Source organism: Aptenodytes forsteri, unplaced genomic scaffold (genome assembly GCF_000699145.1).
Source record: "Aptenodytes forsteri isolate BGI_AS27 unplaced genomic scaffold, ASM69914v1 Scaffold114, whole genome shotgun sequence".
NCBI lineage: Eukaryota > Metazoa > Chordata > Aves > Sphenisciformes > Spheniscidae > Aptenodytes > Aptenodytes forsteri.
Window position 1 is genome coordinate 3,175,041 of NW_008795364.1, and position 27,185 is coordinate 3,202,225.

The 27,185-nt window shown below is 37.7% G+C and overlaps 1 protein-coding gene across 1 annotated transcript in view; it reads right to left on the reverse strand.

Annotated features, from left to right (window-relative positions):
- GALNT1 (polypeptide N-acetylgalactosaminyltransferase 1) overlaps positions 1–27,185 on the reverse strand; it is a 67,335-nt gene that overhangs the window by 31,527 nt on the left and 8,623 nt on the right. The window contains exons 2-3 of the mRNA XM_009280193.2: positions 13,953–14,178; positions 6,585–6,759 (exon numbers count right to left, since the gene is read on the reverse strand). Of these exons, the coding sequence (XP_009278468.1) occupies positions 6,585–6,759; positions 13,953–14,091 (314 nt within the window). The 5' untranslated portion in view covers positions 14,092–14,178. The remainder of the gene's footprint in view (positions 1–6,584; positions 6,760–13,952; positions 14,179–27,185) is intronic.

Genomic DNA, 27,185 nt, shown 5'->3' on the forward strand with positions numbered 1-27,185 from the left:
CATCAAGAGTATGAAATTTTCCTTTCTTCTGATCTCAAACATTTGGATATAAGAAAGGTCGCATTATCTCATGAGTCAAGTAGAAATCTTCTTTAGACCCTGGAAACAAAATCCAAAATGGTCCTTAAAACCATTGTGGTTACAGAATTCAAGCAGAATTTCACAAAAATAATTAGCTGCAATTGACTATTTCATTATCCTGAAAATGATCACAGGAAAGCATCTCTTGACAGAAGCAAAAACAATTCTGTCCTCAAAGGCTGAAATTGAACCTTAAGTTCTCTACCCAAATTATTTTCCACACTTGACCTATCAATTTGAATAAAGTTCAGGATATGGCTGCTCATCCAAAATGGAAGACACTCATAACTAAGAATGAGATTGCCAAGTGTTTGTTTGTATATACAGACACACACATGTATATATGTCTATATATATATTTTTAAAAGTTTACAGGAAGCAAGCTCATTTTTAAAGTTAATTTTTTTCCCCTCTAAACTTTCTCTAGGAAAAAGATTTATAGGTAATTTCTTCCAGCTAACTCAATTAAGTCAGCGTGAACAAGAATATTTCCAAATGTTGATTCTACAGTGGGCCAGTAACAAGCTATATTCACCACAAAAGCCAGATGAAAAAATATTCCTGCTTGAAAGAATTGTAAAGTCTTTAATACCTCCATGCTTTCAGACTTCCAGCGTGACATTGCTGAAAGTTACATTGCTGGTCATCAGATCAGCAGATTTCCTTTACAGATGCCAGGTTAGTAAACAGCCTGGATTTCTAGCTTGTAACAAAACATTGAATAAACTTCTGAAGTCTTCCACCACCTATGTTGACAACTTTCCTCTTTTTTATCATCTTTTACATCACTATGACCTGAGCTAAATGAATACCAGAAGTTCACAAAACATATCACAATTTATGGAGCTATTTAAATCCCCAAGACCTTATGAGGATTTTAATACACACTTTCTGTAAGAAAGGTTTTTTTCCCCCCCATGTTCCACCTAATCCAGTGCAACTGTGGGCTGCTGCCAAAAGCAATAGTCTCACTTTTCACCATTACAGTTTTGGCCCATCCCCTTCTTTGCATCAGATCTGGTAATCATACAGCTGCTGGGTGTGTTGCTTCAGTTTGCTGATTGGGCAAAATATAATTTTTTTCCCCTTTTTGGTGTGCAATCCTCCATCCAGTTAGTGAATGCCAAGGCCACACAATCATCAGATCAGTATCATCAGAAGCAGTCCGAAGACTTCTTTTGGCTGCAGTCCACATTTACACCAGATTATACGTAGTATAAAACTACCCCCTTAGCTCTTCTCCTGAATTAAAATAATTAAAAGCAAAGAGAGCACACTTTCACAAGCCTCACAGACGTAAATATTTCAAGTGCTGCCATTTAAAAACCCCATAAAGTGTCACACATTTGAGTTCCGAGAGCGTGCTCTTGCATGTGTGCCTTTATTAGTTTTACCATGAATAGGTTTACTGAAACTATTTTCCTCACACAGGGATTGTGTAAGTTTTATGAATGTGTCATAATATGATTCAACTGTAGTATCTTAAAAGTATACAGCAAATCAATTTGTTTTGAGAAGTTAAAAATCCAAATGCCAGTGTATTCTCACATGTATATTTCAGGCTTAAAATGAACAATACTTTTTTAAAGCACACGTATGAAAACCAGATTGCAGTCCCATAACTGAAAATCATTATATTGTATCATATAATTAACACTGCCTAAATGTAAATACGGTTCTTTCTAAGCAAAGAGATGACAGAATTAGTCATATGAAGGACTTAGGAAGGAGCCCAGTATAATTGCTATAAGCTCCACAACATTCGTGTAAGTTAAGACTTAGAAGAATGGCTTTTAACACCAGAAAAAAAAATTGTCTACTTCCTCCCGATTGTGAAAGTAAGCCTGGCAGCAGGAACTGAGCAAGGTAGTTTGATTCAGCAAAAAAGCCTTCAATTATAACTGACCACATTACTGTACTAGTTAAACATTAAGGTCTTAGTTAGAGATCTGCAACTTATTTTGCTATTAAGTGGCTGAAGTCATAGTTTGTATGAGTTTGTATGAATTTAGACCCAGTTCACTCAAATATGTAGGGCCATCTGGCTAAAAATTCTGATTATACCCTAACACTATCTATACCACTCAAAACCCAACATACCTACTTCCTGAATACAGACAGTTTGAGAAAAGGATAGTTAAAAGATCCCAAACGTTATGCAGAACTAAATGAGGTATAGTAAGATGTCCGATACCCTTAATTCTGGCAAAATTATACAAAAGAACAAAATGACAAGGAAGATTTTTTACACCAAGTTCTACAGAACCTGCAGCCTTGGAGAAAGGGTTGCTAAGGTATCTCAAAGCTATCCACACTCCTCCTTGCTGCAGGTCTGCTTGGGGAAGTCCATCACCTTGCCAAGAAATCTCAACTTGCAAAATATGACACCCTCCTAGTACTGTATCATAAGCTCCAGTCGAGACCAGAGCTTACATGAACGACATTATTCTGTCCCAGCTATGCCTCCATTGTTTCCAGCCTTGACCACTTGTGCCTGGAAGAGTGTTTTAAGATGCTCTTCTCTAGTGTAAAAAAAAGTCAGAATTGAGTTTAAACTCTCACACCAGGGACCCAAATGTCTCCTCAAATGTTTTATACATTCCACAATTTATTAAATAATGACTACAGCCTGGAAAGCTCAGCCTTAGAACACAGTACTCATTCTTCATTTTATAAAGCAGCTTCCAAGTCACCTGAAACAGCACTGAGAGCAAAACCAAGTCATACGACACATGCAAATTTCATGCATTTAACCACACCACTTTCCAGCCTGAGTATCGGTCTAAGACACACAGGCACAGATGAACACCTATTTTATAGTCATTGACACCTATTTTATTCATTGCCTCCCTCATCTTCAGCAAAATCAAGGCAAGACTCTAGAGTTCCTAATCACCCATCTTTTACTCTTTGCTGTCATGTCAAGCCCACAGCTGCATATTTTCCTGGCAACTGTGAATCAGCTCCCACTTTGATGACTGATTCACAGACCAGAATAAGACATGCTTACAAGAATTATTCTATTAACAACTTAAAACCAATCTGCTATCCCCAGCTGCTTGTTCCCCCGCAATATCCCTCTAGAGGTTGTGGCACTGTCAGTTATATTAGTTAGTTACACCAACATGCCCCAGACCAGATTCGGGGAAGTATCCAGGCTAAGAAAATTACTTCTGGTTTAGTTTTTTCTTTTAAGTAAATAATTTAGTTGGGACAACGAGAAGTAGAATAATGTTCCTGCTTGTAGACACAAAATGACTAGCAACTGAGGCACATGTCAATGATTTTAAAGGCGTTTACATGCCTCAGTAATTTTGTGCCAAATAATAAAAATAAATATAAACCCGTTAATATGGCACAGCTCAGCAGAACACAGATTTCAGCTGCTGTAGGTATCTCGTACTGAGGAGTTCCCTGAGCTGGAGAAGTGCCTAGAAGTTATTAAGACAGCTCACATTTTTGTTCTTTTAGTACGGAAACAAAATTTCTTGGCCAAAACATAGATGTGATGCCCTGAGTGGGTCATCTGTAGAGAGAGATTAACCTATGAGCACCCAGAGGCAGACGTGTGAGACAGAACACGTAACCCATTAAAGTATATGCTGCCTCGGGGACCGAGCAGGTACACAAATGTGCTTGCCTTCGCACAGGTGATGGGGGTTTTGGCAGAACCAGAAATTAATGCGAAGGATAACGTAGACTACTTCAAAAGCTGCTCTCCAGCTGACAAGTTACACCATCTCCATTAAATACATGTGGCAAATTGGTCCTGGCACACTTAATTCCACCAGCTTTTGAACGATTAACCATTAGGGAAGACTTCGGTACTTCAGAAGAACTGACATACCGCAGAATTACAGGACTTGAAATAGTCACAACTTCCCCCCGCACCACATTAAACGAAGCTACCCACAAAACCTGCGAAGAAGAAAATTACATGGTTGAGCAGCAAAGCATGCCTTTGAACATATCCCACTTTTTTGAAACCTTGATTGAAAGTGCTACTGGCAGCTGTGCCATAAGCTCATAAATGTGGTAAGGACTGATTAGAAATTACCTATTCTCCTTCTGCCCAAACTATTTCCATATTAGCAGGGATATAGATAGAATAAGTTATAACAGAAGCAACTCTACTAACGCAGCAGAAAGTGTTTCTGACCATGTGAGTATTTTGACTAACCAGATAAATACTTTCATAAGACATACATACAACACGGGAGCATATTTATAGTTTTCACAATTCTGAAAACGGCTACAGTGTTCTTGGAAAGTAATATTAATCCACACATCCAGATTAAGATACACTTGCATTGTAAACACAGTAGTGTTCTCAAATTTCCTGGGGAAATGTTAACACACTCCCCAACTTCTTAATTAGCGTGACCTTATAGAGTACATACTGAAAAGATGACAAAAGGAGGAGCTTTTTGGGGACCATTTTTCTCTCAAAATCTACTAAAAATGCACACAGCAAATAAATGTTAAAATTGTTGGCAGCAATTTACAAAAACAGAAAATCCAACTCTGCCCTGAGATCTTACCTAAAATTTTATTCTAGGCTTCCACTTTCACACACATAGTATAGTGACAGTATTTGTGTCCACACAAATGGAAGAGAAACAAATGCAACATTACTAAATTTATAATGCGAAACACAGTAACTGCAGAGGATAGCCAAGTGTGCAAGACAAAAAATTCCTATAGCTCAACTTGATTTTAAAATTGTGATTTGTCTGCAAAAGCTTGAGTGATGCTTAGGTAATAATTTTTTAATAGTTTAGAACAATTCCTCTTTCCATTTTTGGTCATCAAAGTCTAGACTTCACAAAGCTTACAATTAAGTCAACTTTTTCGATCCACAAATTTATTTTCTTATCTTTGTACTTACGCTATAAAAATGGTAGAATATATACATGCAAGTTTTCCAATATGAATGCTGATAAACAGATGATGTTATTTAGTTTCTTCCATACTTCCAGGGTCATAATGAAAAATTACTCATGTTTACCTTCCAAATAACCAGCTGTTGTAACTATCATTTCCCAAAAGTTTTGTTAATTCCTTCCATTCAGCTCTTTCAGAACAACATACAGAAATCACCCCAAATTAGCATCCCAGCTTTGACAAAAGTCTCCAACGAAACTTATGATTTTCCTCACAGCTAAAACAATTTGAGAATGCTAACTACAAGTTCTTAACCGGTGGAAGTCACCGCTTTACAGTAAAGCAATTTCTTATCCTACAGAGAGTGTGATAAAAGGGGCAGATACTACATATGAATCTGCATGAATGTCAAGAGATCCCATTGCCAAGTTACAACCACGATCAGAGCAGTAACATGAGAGAAAAAAGGATATAACCCCCCCCAAACAACATCTGTCAGTTTTGAAAGAAAACCCTGCAAGTTCATGATTTGCATTCTTCCACTGTACTGAGAAACCGGCAAGTAGTGACCATAAAATCTGACTAATAACATGTCTGAAAATCAACTGAAAAGTTACGTTAATTCAAACTTATGAAACCATATTTTGAAAAATATATGGCTCAGTTATTAAGAACACCAGCACTACCAGGAACTCGCATGCTACACAGAATCACATTCATCACAGAAGATGAAGGTACCTACAAACCAGCTCTGTGTCACTCATTAAAAATGAAAAGCGGTCAGAGCTTCATCTCATTCTTCTAATACTATCTTCTGAGGTAGGAAATGAAAACAAATCAATCCAGCAGCTAGGCCTTGTGTATAAAGAAGCAACAGCAGAGCTTCTAAAGAAATGGGGTTTCTATAGCATCTGCTTCTTGCAAGAGAATGCAGATAATTGATTGGGAAAATCTTGTTTCATGAGCTTTAACTTGAGAGTCCCTTTCATAAGCAAGAGGGGTGGGGGGAGTCATCAGCTACCCTGCCAGAGTAGCCCCAGGAGAGTAAAGCAATCTTAGTTTTATTTAAAACAAGGCTACAATTTTCTTTTTAATTATTTATGACTCAAATAGCTCTTAAAGGATCAATATTTCAGAGGCAAGATCAAAACAAACCAGACGGATATTAGAAAACATTATAATGCAACCCAAATGAGGCTTTGCACATTTCATTAGGTAAGAAATTTTTAAATTATTTCTTTCTCATCATCAAATCTTTTCTATTTCATATAATGCAGAATTTTAGTCTGCCTCATTACAAGCAGAGCATGAATTTTTCAAATCAGTAATTTTTTCCTGAAATGCCAAGTCTTAAGTTAACTTTGTTTTCCTTCAGCCAAATTAATTTCTATTCCCCGAACAGGCTTCATACTTGTAATCAGATTCAAAGTTAAATAACGCTGAAGAAAACTGGTTTCTGCTGTTCAATCTTATTTTACAAATAAGTACCATATATACAAGAAATCCTACTTTCCACTTCAACAGTAATATCTTACAGAACTGAACTCCTGTTTTGGATCACTCTTTACACATTCTTCATTTAAGTAGAGTACATTTTTAATACAACATAAGGCACTTACCCTTCTAACCTGACATCAGGTAAAGATCTGTTGAGTGCAATCATTTCACTTGCCATTAAATTAAATTGATTTATTTTAAACATTTCTTTCATTTTTTCTTGCTCCTCTTTCGGAATGACCACAGGCTTCCCCATCTCTCCAGGTCCTTCGTGTGGTTTTTGTATGGGTTCTGGAACTAAGAATAAATAAAATGTTGGTAACTACTTTTATGCTTGCTTTTGTTTGTTTATACTTTATTTTACACTGTAGAAGTGTTCCTGTTTAAAACAGAGTTCTAAACCCACCAAGTTTTGGAAATGAAAACAAATCTTCATATTTGGGAGTTTAACAGAAGTAGTTAAATGCTATTCTTAGACACCACAATTCATTTGAAAAAACAGTAAGGGTTTATATCTATCCATCATCATGTCCTAACTGACTAAAGTTCTGGAACAACAGACATTTATATCCCAGATTGTTCTTGCACACACAAGCTTTTCAGGAAAAGTTGAATCCCTGAAAACAGGGATTTTAGTAAAGATTAAATTAAAGTAAAATTGTAACTTTACATTTATTTCCACATTTTTATTTTGACAGAATGACATTGGCATTCACAGTTGAGAAATAATTTCTCTTGGCTTTACTAACGTTATTTTTAGTCAACGTAATTACATTTTGGAGTTTAACGGTAGTACTCGAAACAGAAACAGTAACACTTCACATGTTTAAACCAAAGAAATCTTAAATATCAAATATCTGATTAAACTGATGAGGGAGAGAGGGAGGAGGAAAAGCAATGCAGACTCTTGAATTATTTTTTTAAACAAAGTAAGTGAAAAACCAAAACATTAAAAAAACCTTACATTTCCTTTACAAATACCCATTTACTTTTCTCCTGAACTGTTTTAAATGCTCGAATACTGAATTTGAAGTATTACTACTTCTTCAGATTCACTACAAATTTTAATAAAAAAATAGTAATTTAAGATCTAAACAGAGGAACAGAAAGTATTTTAAAATAAAGGCACCAAAGCGCTCAGTAATAAGCCCAGCTTCAAATTATCTTTAATTTGCATCTAGGACAGCACAGTGTAATTAAAGCTTATGCCAAGAGCAAATAGCCATGTAAAGAATAAAAACAAAATTTATAAAAAAAGCCCAAGCCTTCCATCCTTGCTGAAACACTAAGACTTAAAATATATGCTTACTAATAAGTGAAACATTTTGCTAGTTTGCATTTAGCATTAATTGGTTACGAGCACAATGTGTTCCTTGAGAAACTTTCATTTTCAAGTACCTGAAGCAACTGCACTAGTTGCATTAACGCAGTAACATTTAGCAGAGAAAATCCTCCCACCACAGAGATGCTTTCTTTTTACCAAACTCCCCTTGACTGTAAGTTGAGCTACATAATACTAGAAGTTACCAGCCAGCCACTCATACACTAAAAACTGATAGAATCAGTATGTCCAAGCAGATCCTGAGCAGACGGATTTAGGCGCTTGTTTTAACCATAGGCTAAAATGAGCAAGCAGTTTGCTTTGCATCTTTGCCTCCTAAGAAAGTACAGTTAAACATGCCTCAAAACTTGCTGATTTGCAATTGCATAACTTTTTAAATAAGAATTTGTGCCTTTTGGGGGGTAATCAACATAAAATTATAGTATACAATAAGGCAATTATTTGGGCTTAATTTTATATATTCAGCTTGGTTTTATTACGTGTATATTAAGTGTATAACAATTAGCATATAGGTTCACTTGGACAGAAAATGATTAAATGAGTGTTCAACATACCTAAAATGATTAAACAAAAGCTATCAGAATATAGTTATATGTTAAAAAAAAATTATTCACCAGGTTTTTCAGCATTCTCAAGAGTGAATGTCTTATCCTACCGTATTTGTTATTTAGAAGAAAAAATAATTTCCTGTTTCATTTGTACTTCCAGTTGTTTAACTTTGACTAAACCAGTTGAACTGAATAGCTAAATTAACTGAAAACTCATCTTTCACATTTGTAGATCTTGCTCTTAGATGCTAGTCTAGCACATCAGTGAGTTGGATCCAGGTGTACAAATTCCTCAAATTCATCAGCGAATTTTCTAATTTCATTAGCAAATATATACTACTTGATTATACATTTTACCTAAATAAAGTACTCCCTTCTCCTGCAGAAAAATCCAGCAACAGCTAACTAGATCCACAGATATTTTATGGACCTCACTAAATGCAAAGACAGGCAAGCTTGGTGTGCAAGCACAGAGATGACTTTCCAAGAAGAGTTAACTATCTTCTCTCAGGTTTCTGCATTTACAGTAATCTATTTTCCCACAAAAGCATGTAGTTTTCATACAAACACAAACCAACAACATTCTCCCAAAATGACTAATACACGTTGTTAAAAATTCAAACTGCAGTGCTCTTTAAATGCAAAGACAGGCAAGCTTGGTGTGCAAGCACAGAGATGACTTTCCAAGAAGAGTTAACTATCTTCTCTCAGGTTTCTGCATTTACAGTAATCTATTTTCCCACAAAAGCATGTAGTTTTCATACAAACACAAACCAACAACATTCTCCCAAAATGACTAATACACGTTGTTAAAAATTCAAACTGCAGTGCTCTTTTGTCAGTTAACTATGAAAAAAATATTTCCTTTGAAGGACTGTAGACATGTACTGATGACATACTTCTAACAAACAGTAATTTAATTTAGAGCTACAAGTTTCAGAGCTAAATGAACGACTTAATCATCACCTGATCCAACGGGAAATGTAGTAACGTTTTTCCAGACATTTCTCATTTGTATCAGTAAAACATTAGTTCGAAGAGGGCTTGATCTTTTCCAGATCTTCATTAAAAGTCAGGAACTCTTTATGGACTATGGACTACAAATTCCTTTTTACGAGGCAATATGCCTGTGAAAAACAGGTACTTCAAAATCTAAGACCATCTAAAGCCAGAAAGAGGGACGGATTCTTCCCTGACATGTCTTTAGGGGCCACAACAATGGTAAATGACCAAAACGCCAAGTCCAGTCACCTTTGGAGGAGCCAGCACAATTACAGGAAAGCTGTTTTGACAGGTACAAGTTCAGAGTTGTTTTGTCTCTTACACACACCCCTGATTTATGACTGATTTATGATGAACAGTCCTATTTTCAAATATTAAATCTGTGGTTTATATCTTGAACCTACTCACTTTTCTTAAGAATTTTTTACGCAGATAAGAATATTCAGAACCAAGTCACAACTCAGATATTCCATCTTTACCAAAGAGCTCAAAATTCAGAACACAAGACCTTGATTGGCACTTGACAAAAATGACTGGTCCTAGTTTAAATTTGTCATTGCCCCAAGAAATGATTGTAAATAGCAAGTAGCTGAGATCACAAGACTCTTGCAATACCAATCCTAGGTCTGAAAGATTTTTTTTTCTTTTTTGTAGGGCTTCTAATCATTACACAAGTGGAATGTCCCTTGAGTGGAAAAAAGGGAAAAAGGATGAGTTTGGAAGTTTATTTAGAAACTGCATCAAGTGCCAAAGCTGGAAGTTCCTTTGCAGTCATACCTTTAGGAAGCCTGTAACTGGGGGTAAGGAAGGACTCATTTGATCTTCATTTAAGTCAAGACCTCAGAGCTGACATACAGGATTCTTACAGAAATAAGACAGAGCTACACAAAAAAAAAATCTTTATTAGTAAAACCACAGTACTACCTGGGCATTTTTTGTTTACAGGAATAGTCCCTTTTTGTATTGTTAGAGAATGGCTTGAGCCCTTTCTTTAAGTCTAGAACTTGATTACTCTTATCAGTAAGTTCTATTCCAGGCCGTGATATCTAAATTGCAATGCCAAATCCCCAGCTGGAAACAACAGTGCTCAACTAGATATCCTATGAATTTCAGGTTTGGAAAAAACTACTGCATAACATAGATGATGCTTACTAAGGTTCAGTGATTTTCTTTCCAACTCATAACAATCTTTAAACTTACAGCAACAGCCCTCCATCATCAGCTATTACTCTCTGTGAGTTTGACTGATGAACCATCAGTAATTACAAAAAGGGAACCACCACGCAGAAGATGTGCCAACAGAAGGAACAGCTGTGACAGTTTGGGCAAGGGGTGTGCACTGTCCAGGTCAGCTGGGTAGCTCAGAATAGGTGAGACAACCTGAGAGCTGAGCACTGGAGAGAGCTTCCCCTGACCTACTCCCCCCTTTCTAAGAGTGGTCATGGTGGGAAGAAGAAAGAGCAGCACTATCAGCCAGGACAAGCACAGGCTCCCTCCCAGCTCCCACAGACTGATGCTGGAATCAACACTGCTAGGTGTTCTGATCCCACTTCCCCAGGCTACCTCCTGAAGCTACTACTGTCTTCTTCTGCCATGGTGGAAGGGGTGGGCAAAGGCTTAAGCTTATGGCCAAATCATCCCACACAATTACAGTCACTAGATTCTAACTATCCCTCCCCTCTGGTACCACTTTAATTCCCCAGTCCTGTACTACCCAGACACCATGCCAGGCCCCCTTTTCCCAAACATTTCCACCCCAGCTCTCTTACTCACAGCCTGGTAAGTGCCTGTCCCTTTTCCACTTCACCTTTTGTCCCCTCATCTCCACACTCGCATCATTTCAACTACCAACCCTCAATCTCTATGATAGCAGACACAAAGACCTTTATCCCAGTCGTCTTACTGTCCACCATAATCATGTACACAGATTTTTCCACAGATTCACATTCACATTCCTTTATTATTTCTTATATTTTACAAATTGCTCAAAATAACAGTGGTATACATACAATCCAATATTTTTGAGCAATTTGTAAAATATAACAGTGGTATACATACAATCCAATATTAGACACATAAGCCGAAGCTCATGATTTAAGATGCTGGTATCTTATGCCATCAATACCAACGAGAAAGATTTTTCCCAAAGGCAATTTAGACCATGGCTCTAAGTCTCATTCTGAAAAAGAAACTCCCTCCATTTTCTGTATTAAAAACCTAAGGAAAACACCCTTCTAACTTCATGAAAGTCTGAACTGTCCAGAAATTATCCTCAAAATCCTTTGCTCCTGCTAAAATATCTAAAGACTAATTTTTCCAACTAAGCAAGCACAGCCTAAAATAAACTTACAAACTCTTTAGAAAAACTTACTCATATGTTGAGTAGGTTCATTAAATGCCATGGAATTCTTCCACAAATTGCAAAGAGAAGCTATACACTAGAGTGATATGGACAAAGAGACTATTAAATTCAGAACACTTACATAATTTATGCTGAATCAAGAAAACTAAATCAATTATGGAAATGAATAGGGGGAAAAAAAGTGAAGTAAAAAAGCAGATTTTGATAAAAGCTTCACAGAAAAAATTAGCCTCAATGTTATCTGAGGAGATTCTCAGCATTCTGAGTGGGAATAAATCCACTACAGACTCCAAATCAGTAAACTACTGGAACAAGTAAGAATATCTAAGATCAGGCATGCAACCAGGTTAAAAGGAAGTGTCACATTGTCAACTACAACCATGGTTTCTAGCAGACATATTTGAATATATAAAGACTGTACTTAACTAAGTAAAGCCAATGTTACATAGGGAAAATCATAATACTAATCTTTAAAAGCTGCAGATTTTCCCTCACCTGAAGGATCCCCCAATGACTTTATGTGTAAAGTCATCCAAACTTTCAACATCATCAATATATCAAACCAAGTTTGCTATATATTGACCTCAATTGCTGTTTGCCAAGAGCAAAAACGATCCTGTTTGCAAAACAGCTCTAAAGAAGCCTGGCATAAGTTATCTGCTTAGCATCGTGTAAACATGTTGTGGGAATCCAAAAAGTGGATCCATTCCTTAACACAGTATCAGTCATCATCTTATCCTCAAGAAGATTTCCCAACTTCTGGGGAAAAAAAAAAAAAGGACAAAAAAAAAAGACTGAATTCCTATAAGAGACATACTTTCTACATAACCCTAATTCATTTTCTCGCCACTTTCTTTTCCACTCATAGGAAAAGAAACCCAAAAGATGAAATGCAAGCAACTGAAAATTTAAATCCCTTCTGCAACACTCAGGTGAACCAGAATCTCTCTAAAATATTTGCATGCAGTCGTGGAAACAACAGTTCAGAGGTACTAAGCAGAGAAATTCTACATTCTTTCACGTTGTTGCTCTCCGTGGAGATTTCTCGTCCTGTTTTCATCATGGGGAGAAAAAAAACAAACCAAACCAAAACTAACATTTCCTAAACATCTCCCCAGTGTTATTTTGTAACAGAGCAACATTGTTATCAAAACATTTCAGAAAATTTCCCAGGGATGTCAGCTGTCCATACCAAATGCCAACAGGTGAAAAAGTTTTTTGTGATGGAAAGCATTAATTAAATCTTGAGTACAGTTGGCTGATCAGACTTAACATTGAGCATCACTGCGTAAGTTTCCTATAGCAGCAGTGAAACATACAGACACAGCCTTTCCAGTGGGAGAGGCACCATACCACAAAACTAGATGTTTCACAAATGAACTGGAGGCAGCAGCTGCCTGCAGTTCTAAATGCCTGTGCTGAGACGTTGCAGGGGTGAATTCTCCCTGCATCAACCCTTTTTTCCCATGTGATCAACTATGACGACCTCCCTAAAACAAAAGCTGGCAACAGGAATGGTACTGGCTTTCAAAAAGCTACACTCAGCTCATCTAGCTGGTACCAAAAAACTAAGATGGCAGTAACAAAACAGAAAGCTTATCTGAAGAGCTTTAGTATTGAATAACACAGCTCTCACTTCAAAGGAGTTACATACATAAGCATGTGCATATGTGTGTATATACACACTCACACCCACCCCCCTCATATTTGTCACTTCTACAGCCAGCTTTATTCTATCTATTTTCATAAATTTATTTTCATTGCAACATTCGCTGTCCCTTACTGCTATAGTCACTGGCCAAATTTTGGCTTAGTTTTTTGTTTTGTTTTTTTGCGGGGGCAGGGGAAGAAGTAAGGTTGGTTGTTGGTTTGGTTTGTTTTACCATCAAGTCTAGTGAAGTTAACAGTGCCTTTGCTTCCTCACTGGTGGAAATTTAGAACATGCTTTAGACAATATTAACATAGCTTACATTCCCAAACCGCTTGTTGCATAGTTTTATTATTTTTCCACATACATTAGTGCTTAAAATTCTACATCTTAAGTAAGCATTTAAATCTGCAACATACATCTCAGGTAATGTGCTTATTTCCTAGTCATTCAAAGAAACACTGACTATTCTGCAACACCTAAATACTGATGCAATACTATATTGTTGGGGGGGGGGGGAAAAAATGTTTAAAAGCAGTGCAGTTTTAAATGAGCATAATTTAAAGATTACTCAGGCAGAAAACTTACCATCTCCAGCAGGCAGGCCTCGTTCTTTTTTCTCATCACATTTGTTGCATTCACTGAAGTACAGCAACAGAAACATATCCAGAAGGACCCAAACCAAAGAGGTGGCAAGGACCACCTTGCAATATGCAAATTTTTTCATGGCACTTTAAGTCAAATACAAAAATTAAAAAGTATAAATAAAAATATCAACAGGTTGCTTTAATCCAGTTTGAGAGACGTTCTGTATCTGGGGGGAAAAAAAAAAAAGAAAAAAGTCACAAAAAGTTATAAGAGGACAGCAGCTAAAAGCAGAAATTTTAACTACATTTTAATGGTAACAATTTAGTTACCAAATGCTGTATGTATCAAAATGAATGCCCTATGCACTCCAATGAGATTAAGGGAACAAGGTCAATCAAAGCAGCATTACTCCAGTCCTTCACTATGTTAACATTCATCACCTGAAACGTTAAAACAATTGACCAAAACAGAGTGCTCTGCTGAGCCACTGGAGAAGAGGGTAGGTACATCTAATGAAATTAAAAGGAATTCTCTGGATCCTCTAGAAATCAGAACAAGCTAAATGGAACCAGGAACATCTCAGGAAGCAGGGTATCAATCTGTGCTGTGTGAAGTCCATGGCTAATATTCCTCATGCTCCTCCCATGCAGTACACACGGACTTTCTGTGCCCATCACTAGGAATGCTAGTCTACAAATGCCTGTATTTTCAATAAAGTCTAACGGCACATTACACCTTTGTCACAAAGACAAATGCTTTGCTTTCAGCAAACCAAACATAAACATCCCTTTTGGTAAAGTTAAACAGTAGGCAGAGTGAAGAAAGTACCTACAAGCCACTGTGATCATATTCAAAGCTAAAGGTATCAACTGATAATTTTGATGCTTAAAGTGACTTTAATAATTTAATGCTTGATTATAGAGCAAACTTTTATATGTTTTTCAACATGTATACATTAAAATTTTAGAATGCCAATCTTTGAAATTCTCTTTTGTCCTACTCAAATTACAAGCAAATTTTGTTACAAGGACTGCTTATTTCCATGACTGACAATTGGGTAGGACAGAATCAAGAACAGCTTTGGGCTTGTTCACTTACACCAAAATATGATTTTTTAATTTTTTTTTTTTTTTTTTTAACCAACAGGTTCCCCACCAGTGCTGACGTGTTTCAACACAAAATACTCCCAAAGTATTTCCCAGTGGGAATAGCTTACTAGTTAAAACCAGACTTGAAAATATTCTTAACTTATAAAATAAACAGGAAATAAGACTCTTCAAAAACACACTAGAATTTTAAAATTGACATGCATACAGTTTCTCTTACGTGCTTTCAGCCTAAACTGAAGAATTTATTGAAAAGGAGAATTTTAATCGTAAGGCATGATTATGAAAAAACCTCACAAAAAACTCTATCATTAAGTCTACCCTTCCTTTAGTACTTCACTGTCATAATTTGATTCCTGCCTTCCCCGCCGCCCCTCCCTGCTTCTTGAGGGAAAATACTATGACATCCCTCTTCTAAATACAGCTTACTACTCCTTATTGGCAGCAGAGACATTCATGTCTCCATGCATCCCTATACACCTAAGTGGCATCGGTTTGGATGGCAGAGCGACATAGGAGCCAGTAACGTTCCACTGCTACAAGACTAGAAGGGTATATCTCCCTCTGCTTCCTGCATAGGTGCGCATCAAATGCCAAGAAAGAGTTTTGTTTGGGATAATCTCAGTTTGCATCTATATAGTTTTGGTATACAGGGATGACTATATAAAATGAAGAACTGCAAAAGTATCTGTAATTAACAACTTGATGATAAAATAGCACATGAAATTACCACAATGAAACATTAAGTGAGGTATGTTAAGAAAAAAATCCTAGGGGTTGTTTCTTCAGGTTTTTTGGTTGTTTTTTTTGCTTTGTTTTTATAAATAGACACAAGGATGGGCCTGAACTTTGGATCCTGGAGTTGCACTATAAAGATCTATAAAACCATCAGCTTGGTGATCAGCAGCAGTGAAAGAAAAGTAATTTGTTACAGACTACTAAGAGAAGAAGAGAAACCAAACCATCACTATGCCATTACACAGTATCTGCTTTCTCATCTTGAGTGCTGTATGAACATCCAGTCTTGTCATTTCAAAAAGGATATAGAAGGATTAGAAAGGACAAGTGAGAAGGGCAAAAGGATGAAGACAACAAGGAATAGCTTCATTATAAGATGTAAGTGAAGACAGTAGCATTATTCCTGGCTGGAAAAGCTGTAATCAAGTGGCAGGTCTATAAAATCAAAAGCTGCATGGAGATGGTAAATAGAGAACAACTGTGGCCTGTTACTCCTATTTCTTGTATTGGCAGAAATCAAGTAAATTTAGCAGCAAGAGGTTAAAAAACAAAAGGAAGGTATTCCCCACAATGTGTAGTTATGCAGGGGAACTGCCTGCCACAGTACACTGCCAGTGCTGCAAGTCTGTTCATCAGCTGTTAAATACCAAGTCCTCACCCCTACTTCAGGCAGACCCTGACTGTGACCCTCAAGTCACTGCACGCTAGGAGAGTACGGCGAGGAAGTATCATTACAATTTCCCCTGTTCTCTTCCCTAGATATACGCTACCAACCACTGGCAGAAACAAATACTGTATACAGATGAAATCTGTCTGACATGGTACGACTGTACTTAAACTCTCCATACAATTGGTTTCTTCTTTTGCTCTCATTCAGGATGCCATAGAAATGATCTGGCAAAGAATCAAGTCATACCACCACCCTGCTTGTACAAATGCCAATTAAAAACAACATGTTTTAAAAGAAAACTAAATAAATTCTTATAATCTCATACTTCTCAAAGTTCAGACTCATGAGGTATTAGGCTATAAAAGAAAGTGTAAAACACATAGGGGCATGGTGCTTAGGGGTCCTCAAATTAGCAAGGCACCAGGAGGAGAACTGTTATCTAGACCTTCTGTCCATAAAAATACCAGCTATATTAAGTGTTTTAAAGTGCATAGGCTGGCACTGTATCTGCTTCTAATGCAAGAAAATTCCTTTTGAGAGTTTAGGGAACCCTTTGAATCCTTTGAGGGTTCAGGGAAGTGATCAAGAGACAGCAATGCAAAGTTCAACACACACCAGGTACCATCAATAAGGTCCTTCCCTGTACCTTTAGACAAAGGCTCTCACTCTCCCTTGGGCAGTTTACCATCTCATAAATCAAAACCAGTGGTAAGAATACAGTGTATGACAGCACTTCCACTGTCGGCTTACCAGGAGAATTCAGGCAGCACAGTAGTGAAGCAGAGGCGCCCAGAAACTGCTGAAGCAATTGCTCTTAGCACACCAGAGCCTTGACCCAGACAGACCTCTGGAAGAGGATTCCACCATCCAGGGCTTGGGCTGTAAGAAATGCTAGGTACCTCTCTCTGGTGCTGGAGCAGTGGTGGTGGCCTCACCCATGGGAGGGGTGCTCTGCCAGAGGTGCTGCTTCCTCAGTGGAAGGAGCTACAGGACAAAGCGGGCAGACTGGTACACCATGAGCAAGGGCAAACAGTAAGTAGACAGGTCTCCACAGAGACCTTGCAGCACCACAAGTCTGAACCCCATGATGCAAGGAAGAAGAGACAGCCAGGCATTGCACTCAAAGGATGAGTGGATGAAGACTCCCAAGATGGGGGCTGAGTGAGGGACAAATCCAAGAAATTAGTGACTTGTGGCAACAGAAGGAAAGCCTGCAGATGTGCATTTCCAGAACAGTTATACTGCCTGGGATGCTGTTGAAAGACTGATGAGTCTGCCCGAGTTCAGCTCTTAGACAACCACCCCTTGGCTATTCATTCATGTATGAATCAATGACACTGCCAGGTGTGAACCTGAGCATATGAGCAGTGACTTTAGAGCTCAGGGTGGGTGGTAGAGTGTAGCAGGCATGGGACCCAGATACTGCTCTCCTCAATTGCTCCAGTGAGAGGGCAAGATTCAGGCAGGAGTGCACGCAGCCTATCAACACCTGGCTGCGTGGCTGGTGTCAAAGGCAGGCTTTTAAGACGATAGGACCTGCTTTGAGGAATGAGGGCTGCTGGTCAGGATCTGTGTGACAAAGTGAGGCAAGCAGCATTATGGAGAGGCTCTTGCACTACTTCTGTGAAATACACAGAAGGCAGAAGCAGAGCTACTTTGGAGGAATATAGAAACATCTCCTGAGCCTGTGGGGAGGTACTCAGGGAACCCTGTAGTTCAAGTTTGGAAGAAACAAGAGCAGCAACAAGAAAGGCACCTGTAAGGATACCGGCAAAAGAAAGGCTGAGAATAACACAGATCCACTCCTCAGTGGGGCAGCAGACCCCAGCAGGTGTGGAAAAGGCTAAAATACTTGGTGCCTTTTTTTGCCTCCTTTGTTATTGGGTGCCCCAGATCAGAGTCTAGTGGCAGTCTGTGGGAGTGAAACTTCACATGCACTACAGACAGATTGAGTCAGGGATCTCTTAAGCCCCTTGGACATGTGCACCTCCATGGCACCAGATGGGAAGCATCTGAGGGTGCTGAAGGAGCAGACTGATCTTATTGCGGGGTCATTCTCTATCATCTCTGAAAGGTCATGGTGATCCAGAGAGTTGCCTCAGGATTAGGAAAAAAGCTATCATCAAGAAGGAAAAGGAGGATCTGGAGAACCATCTGCTAGTCAGTCTCACTTCAGTCCCTGTGAAGATTATGGATCAAATCTTCCTGGAACCTACATCCACACACACACAAAAACACCTCAAAAGGGCAACTGGGAATAGCACAGATTCACCAAGGGCATATCAGACTTGACCAACCTGGCAGCTTGCTTTAAGGAGAGGACTGGTTTGGTGAGCAGTGAAGAATGTGAAGAGCAGTGAATGCTGTTTACCTTGACTTTAACAGGGACTGTGACAGTCTTCCAGAGTACTTTGTCAGAACTGAATGAGACATCACCTGAAGAAATGGGCTAACAGGTGGGTGGACTGCTAGCTGGACCACCAGGCTCTATGGGTTTTGACCAGCAGTACAAAGTCCAGCTGACAGACATTCACCAGTGGTGCCCTTCAAAGGTCAAAACTGGAGCTGATATTGGTTAGTGTCTTTACTGAGAACCCGGGGGATGGGACCAAATGCACGCTCAGCAAGGTTGCTGGTGACACCCAACTGGGGGTGGAGCACGCAGACAATACCCTGAAACAGTACCTTGGAACGGCCCTAGGTGGCCAATCCAAGGGACATCCAAGGGCTAGAAAAACAGGCACGTTGAAAACCTCAAGAGGTTCAATAAATGCAAGTACAAAGTCCTGTACCCAGCATGGAATAACCTTATTATCCATATAGGCTGGGTGTCAACAGTCTAGGAAGCTGCTCTGCAGAAAGAAATCTTTGGAGTCTGATAGCAACTTTAACATGCATCAGCAGTGTGTCCTTAGGGCAAAGAAAGTCAACTGCACCTATAAACAAGTCCGGTAACCACAGCAATAATCCCAAAACGCATAGGTTTAATAATTGCCTTTGCTACTGAGTAATGTAATAAAACTGAAGATTTTTGCAAAACCAGGTATTTTTCCTCCCTTCAAAATACTGGATAATAGATAACAAAACCTTTACACCATGGAAGTAAAAAGAGTATTAGAAACACCTTGGAAAGAGTAGAAACAGAGGCTGTAACTTATCAAGAATAAAGTGAAAGGAGGAAAAATGGGTACATTCAAGTCTTGTTACTTCTGAAGGTCAAGTGATTTCCACCATCCTCCCCCCAACAAAATCCATGATACACTTGACACTATAGAAAAAGATCATCTTTAAAATTACTGCTCATGTAAAGTACATTGTTTCACTTTACCACCTCTTTTATCAACACAGTTGGCATGGGAAAGAATGCTTACTCTTTTCGGTATTCACTATTCAAGTCATTTTTATCTTTGGACCAACTTCATCTTTGTTTATACTAGTGATCAGTCTTCAGTACGACTTTGTAACAGACTTGACAAAGGACTTCATTGCCGTTATTCAACTAAATCAGGATTCTACACTGGATATGGCACCTAAACAGACAAAGCTGACAAAGTTTGTTTTCCAAACTTTCAGATACGAATAAACAGAAGTTGGCACAAAGTAAGGGCTCATCAAAATCCTGACACAACATTTGCTATTTCTAAGCTATTAATATCAATTTAAACCAAATGGAAAGTGATTAACTGAACAGCATCTAAGGAAAGATTGATGACCCACACAAAACTGAATTTTCAGCTTCTCAGTCTATTTAGTAACGAGGGAGAAAAGACTGGCATACTTTAAGGTAACATATTAGGCATATGTATGGGGTTTTGAGCAAACTTCTAAAAAATTAAGCAAATGCAAACTGTCAATATGAGCACTGTCTAAAACCCCATATAGCTAAACTATTAATGAGGCCTAATCCAGTTGAGTATGTCTATATTTGAAAACAGAAGTGATACCAACACTAGACTCAGGTTTCAGAACTACTTTTGCTACTGTGTTGATGTATTTTTTTTTCTTTTTACTGGCCCATGCTCTGTTAAATTGTTTTTAGTGTTTGTTTGCAGACAGCTCATTACCATCAGCTCATCAGTAAATAGGTCAGTTTGAGGATAAACAAAGTGTTACCTAACTTCAATGTTATAAAAGCAGTTGTAAAAAACCATTGACATCAGAGGGTCAACCCATCACCTGTAGAAAACAGGTGTATTCTGTGTCTTCTTCACAGAAACATAAACGCATCTGGTAAATTTCATCAGGCAAAAAAATATGCATGAGCTCAAGGATGCCAGTACTCTCTTCTGCTCAGTAGTTAACACAAGAGAACTACTCTTCATTGGGCTACACTTGTTTGATGGATTTTGAAAGGTTTTAGTATTCAAAAGTCATCTGTTCAGTACAATTCAGCAACAGTAAGTTCTGAAGAAGTGATGAGAGAAAACAGACTATTCTAGTTTGAGCAGTATGAGAACAATTCATTAAAAGCAAACTTACTCTTCAGAAGAATCTGAGACATGTAGGTCAGTAAAATCAATTTCTATTCTTCTTGCTCTATGGAGGAAGACTACACTTAATTCATCAGGAGTGAATTTTCAATTTATAAGTCAATTTTTTTAAACTGACCATTTGAAAAAACTATCAATTATGTTTCTAAAACTGGTAGGCCTTGGAATGAAGGAAGAATAAAACAGAAACACAGGAGTAGCTGACTACACTTGAAAAACAAGGATGAACTTCATACACAAAGGCAGAAGTTATTGGTTCATAAAGGCTTTCCTACAGATAAATTAGAATGCATAAATATGCTTATAAAAGTAGAGGCTCTTGCGAGATGAAAATCTGGCTCATCACATTGAAAAGCAATGCCAAAAATGGAACAACAGGTATGTACTCCCATCCACAATTTTGTCAAACTGTTTATAACTGTATGGAACTAAGTCACTGTGCACTTGAACCTCTGATTCTCCCAATTTCAAATCATAGAACAGTTTGGGTTGGAAGGGACCTTCTTATCTAAGTAGTCTTTACTTAACCTTTAAACTTTTATTATTAGTTCTAATTATTTCTAGAGATACATAGTAAGGAAATGACATTTCTAAACTGAGTAGAAACACTTTCAAAACCAAGCTCCTCTTTCAGTTACTGCAAGAAAATTAAAAGACATTGCTATTTTGTACCTATACTTTCCAGAAACATCTTAACTACAATCATTTAACTTCTGAAAACAGTTTATTGTTTTGCAAATTAGTGCTTAACAGTTTCTCAAATGAGTTGTAAGCAGCATGTATTATCTTGATTAAATCTCCTCAAAATTTTCCAAGCAATCAAGCATTTGGTCAACACTTTCAAGCAGCTCCCACTACTACCACAGTCTTTCCCGATTCTCTTCCTAATCAGCACTATTCAAATAAAAACAATTATTTGCAGATTAATAACTACCTACTGTGGCCAAAATATTAATTATACTAGAAATATAGTTTACCTCCAATTTAATAAAGATGAAATATGTGAAAATTAATTGCAATAGGGACAAGGACATGGAAATTATCAAACCTAAGATGAAATAAAACCAGCAGAGATTACCTACTCTGGTAAAACCAGGATGGCCTGTATAATCCCTTCTGTAGGGCCCAGAAAGAACTGCCATGTGAAACTTCAGAGTGTGATAGCTGAAATGTCTGGTAATTTACTACACATACTACCTGAAACAGGCATAAATGCAAGGCTATTCGGAAGGACAGCAAGTTGTCCAGACATAGATGGTTAGTTTAATATAATAAAGTGTATTAATACTGCATTAACATAGTATACATTAATGTATAATTAATACAGTATACAAACACTGCAAATGTTTCTAGAACAGACTGAGTGAATGATCAGGGATATAAGTAGATCAGAAGTTGAATAAAAAGCAATACAATTTTGATAAAATTAGAACATAGATTGAATGAAATTTATGCTGACTTCAAAGTTACTGCTGTCAGCTAGTGCAAAACATCTTAAATACAACCTGCACAAGGAAAATTGTTATTTAAGGTGAGGAAGATCAGGATTAATACAAAAAATAACGTGGATAAACAAGATGATTACAAAGACTGTAAAGGCTTATAAAAAAAACTTAGGAGGCTGACGAGAATGCACCTTCAATAATCTAGCAACTATTTTCTTTAGTAACCTTGGTGCTAGATCTAGATGGGCAATCTTAAGACCTATTGCTATTAAAAAGGAACAAGTGATAAGGTGGAAAGAAAGATGGTTTTGTGGACTGGAATAACAGAATCGAGACGACACTTAATAAAATACATTCAATAGTATGCATTGGAGTAGGTAACTTCGCTATCAGCTGAAGAGTTTCAATAAAGCAAAGGCTCATAAGGGTGACACTGTGAGCTGCCGCTGTCACCCAGTCATGGATAAAAGGCCAATGAGATTTTGGATGCATCATTTAAGTATTCTCCTTAGATATAAAACCAGAAACCATTGCATGATGCACCAGTATTTCACAAGGGAAGGGCAGAGAGAGAGCTATGTATTCGGCAAAGAAGATGTTTGAAAGCAGAGCCCTGTGGGTTTATGAGAGACCACTGCAGGGGACTGGACACAGTGATCCAAGTGGTCCTTTCTACCCCCATTCTTCCAGCCTTGAATTCATAGAAAAGTAATGAACACAAATGAAGAGGCCTAAATTAATTGCTTCCAGAAGCAAACGCAGATGCCAGGCCTTTGTCGTAAAACTCCTCCATACCAGCTCAGTGTTTGGGGTGGGAGTTTTTTGTTTTGTTTTTTTAAGTTGGTGTTTTAGAAGAAGGAAAAAAACCCACCAAAACAAAAACAAATATCCACACTCATGGATTCTCCCAATAGATCGGTTTTGAGAATAAAATAAAAGATTATTTACAGAACTCCTCAAATGAAAGTCTTTGAAAGGCTTTCTTAAGTTATTTTTTTCCCCCAGCTGTAGCCAATACTTTTTAGACTAAGAAAGCCTTATCTTGCTTGCAGGAAGAAACTGCAATGGGAAAGGTTTCAAAGGACCAGATGAACGATATTTTAATCAAATAATAAAAGTCCAAAACCAATTTAATCTACAGATTTTGGATTTACATTCTTTTTTACAACAATTTTTGCTATACAAGAAAAAGAATAAATTGATCCAGGAGGGAGACAAAATATTCCCTATCAGTATATCACTGTAAATATTACAAGAGCTTAAGAGGATAGCTAAAATTTGGAAACGAAGAACACAAGTACAAAGACTACTGCTGTCATATAAAGAACTGAGATTCACTAGACTCCTATTCCATGGCTTTAAAGTAGCTTTCAAAGGACTGAGGCAACAATTTCATTTTTCTGTCTGCTCTCCAGGTTGAATGAGAATTATCTAAAAATAGACAGACTTACTCAGGGTTCCTTCACATATTTCCATTCTCTCAACTGCTTTGAGATTTAAAATAGACTTTTATTATGCCCAGTTAATAATCAGTATACATTACTTAATATTGCCAATCCTATAAAAAAACCCCTATACATCTTTTTACAGTACTGCTTTAAATATTAGGAGTAAATCATTGGTTCAACCTAATTAAAATGCATAACAAAATGAATACACAGATACATAGTGAAGCCAATAGCAGTAAGTTTTTGCATAGGCGTTAAGTTATTGGGTATTACAGTACTGGCAGGGAAGTTCAAACCACCATTATTCAAATCTTTTCCTTCTTACATTGAACAGCAAATATTGCCTCTCCTGACAGCTACAGAATAGGCAATCCTTTTAGGAAAGCAGATTTATAAGCCAATAGACGGTTATTTCTTTTCCTGGAACAACTGCAGTCTTAAATTGGGCTACTGACACCTCAGATGCTGACAGAGAGCAAACATTGCTCTTTAAAGCCATAGCTACTTCACATACACACTCCGGGAGGGCTACTGAGTGTGCTTCGCTTAGAGTAACAGCCAGCTAGAGAATACAGACAGTATTTTCATCAGTGAGTATCACAGGCTGCATGAAGACAATGAGCAATTCATGAGTGAAAAGCTTTTGTTATTAACAGCAGCAAGAGAGGATTTTAATGTCAGTGCTAGCAATGCACCAAGCTCATAAATCCCAGACATACAATAATTAACGGCTGAAGATGGATCAGTAAGACCTATTTGAGCCTTCTGCTACCCTTCACAGAGGCCTAGAAGGCTGAAGTGGGATTTTCTTTGTTTTTTTGTTTTGGAAGATTCACAGTTGGTGACCCAGCATTTCGCTTTTTCAGTACAGCAACGCTCCTGCCAATCAGCATCCCAGAGGTATAAACTGACTCCAATCTTTAATAAATCCCTGAAGAGCTGTGCTAGCTGGTCTTCCAATCCCTACACTACAGGACTGGAAGAAGAAAATCCAGGTCACATCAGCACAGGTGTTCTAGGTGAAGACCTCCATTTCCTCAAGAAAAACAATTTTGTCATGTGAGCTACAGACCTTGCAAGTTCACCATTACTCAGAAGAAACATTTTTTTTTAAACTAAGTAATTTTAGCTTCCCTATCAGAGCTAAATGCCTGTTCCAAGGCTCTTTTAAGAGAAAAAGCTGAACTACCCAAAATTTATATTACAATGGGATAGTGTCACAGTAGTAGAGATTAGGCTATTAGTATACTATTTACTGTCTGCAACAAAAACCTGTAAACACCTCCACATATTTTAGATACTCAGGCTTGTGACATGATGTAACACAGCATGAAGGATCCTAGCCAAAAGCAGCATCACTTGGCTTTACAAGGCATATGTTTACTAAGACCTAATGTATGCAAGCAGTCAAGAATTTCTAATAATCAAGAAGTCACACATTCCAAAGACTATTTTAAATCATCTGACAGGTGCAAGATGAGCTATAAGTAGAACAGGCTAGCTGACAGGACTTCTTTTAAAGTTAAAATTCCTGCTGAAAAAAATTAGATTTACTATTGCGAGCAATCTTCTTTAAGAAATCATACGCACTAGATTAGATTATGTGGAAGTAAAAACACAGTAAGCTGTTCCATATTCTCAATGCTCATATTTTCCATCTTCCTTTATAATGTTTCCGCATAGTCCAGAAAAATCAAATTTACTTCCAAAATTTTTTAGTTCTACATTAAAATGTCAAACTGCAAACTCAGTTTTTACCAGCTGAAACTGCACTAAAATGAATACTATCCTTATCAATAGATCACTCTTCATACAGATGTGTCAAATACTCAATAGAATTTTCTGCAGATGATACTTTCTTCAGTCTGCACATGTCAACAGTTACAAACATCAGGTTGCATTTGCTTTTGAAGTATTTTGAGGAAATAAGCAGATTCTTCTTGAAAACACTGATGAACACAGACAAAGGGGGTTAGAACTTACTCTATTCTGCTGTTAAGACAGAAGTTAGAAGAGAAGAAAACTAGCAACTCAGGTGTCAGTATTAAAGAATCACAAATTCCAAGGAGAAATATTTGACTACTTAAAGGTCAGAAGAATTTACCGTCACCAAGCTAGTTACACATTTTTCATAGAGAAAGACCTAAGCAGACTATGAACAATTAAGTGAATAAAACTTTTACAAGACAATCTTGAAGCCTTCCTCATATGTTAGGAGAAATTGTTAAATCTTGCAAGCTAAGTCTCAAACGTTCTAAAATATCCAACCTCCATAAAGCTTCTGATTATTCTTTAGATATGTATCAAAGCCAAAAGCTAGAGTGGAATAAAATTGTTCATTAATTCTTCAAACACTTTTAAAGACGGCAGAAAATTACATAGGCAAATAGTCATCATTAAGGATGAATCACTAATGGGCAAGAATTTGAATTAAAGAAAAGCAGAGTCAGCTAATTAGAAAAAAAGATTATAAAGGAAATTTCTGGAAACATAGGGTAAATTGCAGTGAACAGATCCAACCATCCTTATGCGAGTAACTGCAGAAACCTCTAATCCTGAAAACTTTCTATTGTAGATTTAAAATCCAGAAGGGGAACTTGAAGAAATACTAAATATATTCAAAGAACATTTTTTCTCTGCCTTTAACAAAAGTGGAAAATATTCAGGAAACATATAAGTGTTCTAGAAGAAAAGCTTTGAAAACAATACAGGTAAAGAAAAATTGATGTTACATGCTGGGGCCTAGGGTGTTTATCCTAGAGAAGCTGGCTGAATTCTGCCTAGAGTAACTGCAGAACTTGCTGACAAATCAAATACAGGCAGATAGCAAGTTAACAACTGCTGAATAGGATAATGCATGCGACTAAACAAGAAGACTTAAAGAATTAGGAAATATAATTTGACAAAATAAGGATGACAATAATATAACCCAGCACGTGTTAAATGATCTCAAGTAAAATGAAGAATGGTAAAGAACTGGTGAATGGTAAAGAATTGGTAAATGGTAAAAAGGGAGATAGATTGGTGGAGCCATACCCTACCATCCCTAAGGCAAAGGCAGCAGATGGAGGCTCCACAAGAAGCAGAGGATGCCCTGCTCCTCTTGCCACCAGGCAGAAGGAGGGGACCTAAGTGATGGGGGGGAATGGAAACAGGTCCCTGCTCGGGGTGCCAGGCAATGCCCCGCCCGGCCTCCCTCACCTTCCCAGTTGCCCTTACACAACAGATATGGGGCCCTGGAACCTGAGGGCCAGGCAAACGAGGATGTAGACGAAGGTCCATCCAGGGGGTTGCCTAGGGTGAGGCAGTCAGCCCCACGCATTATGACTGCCTCTG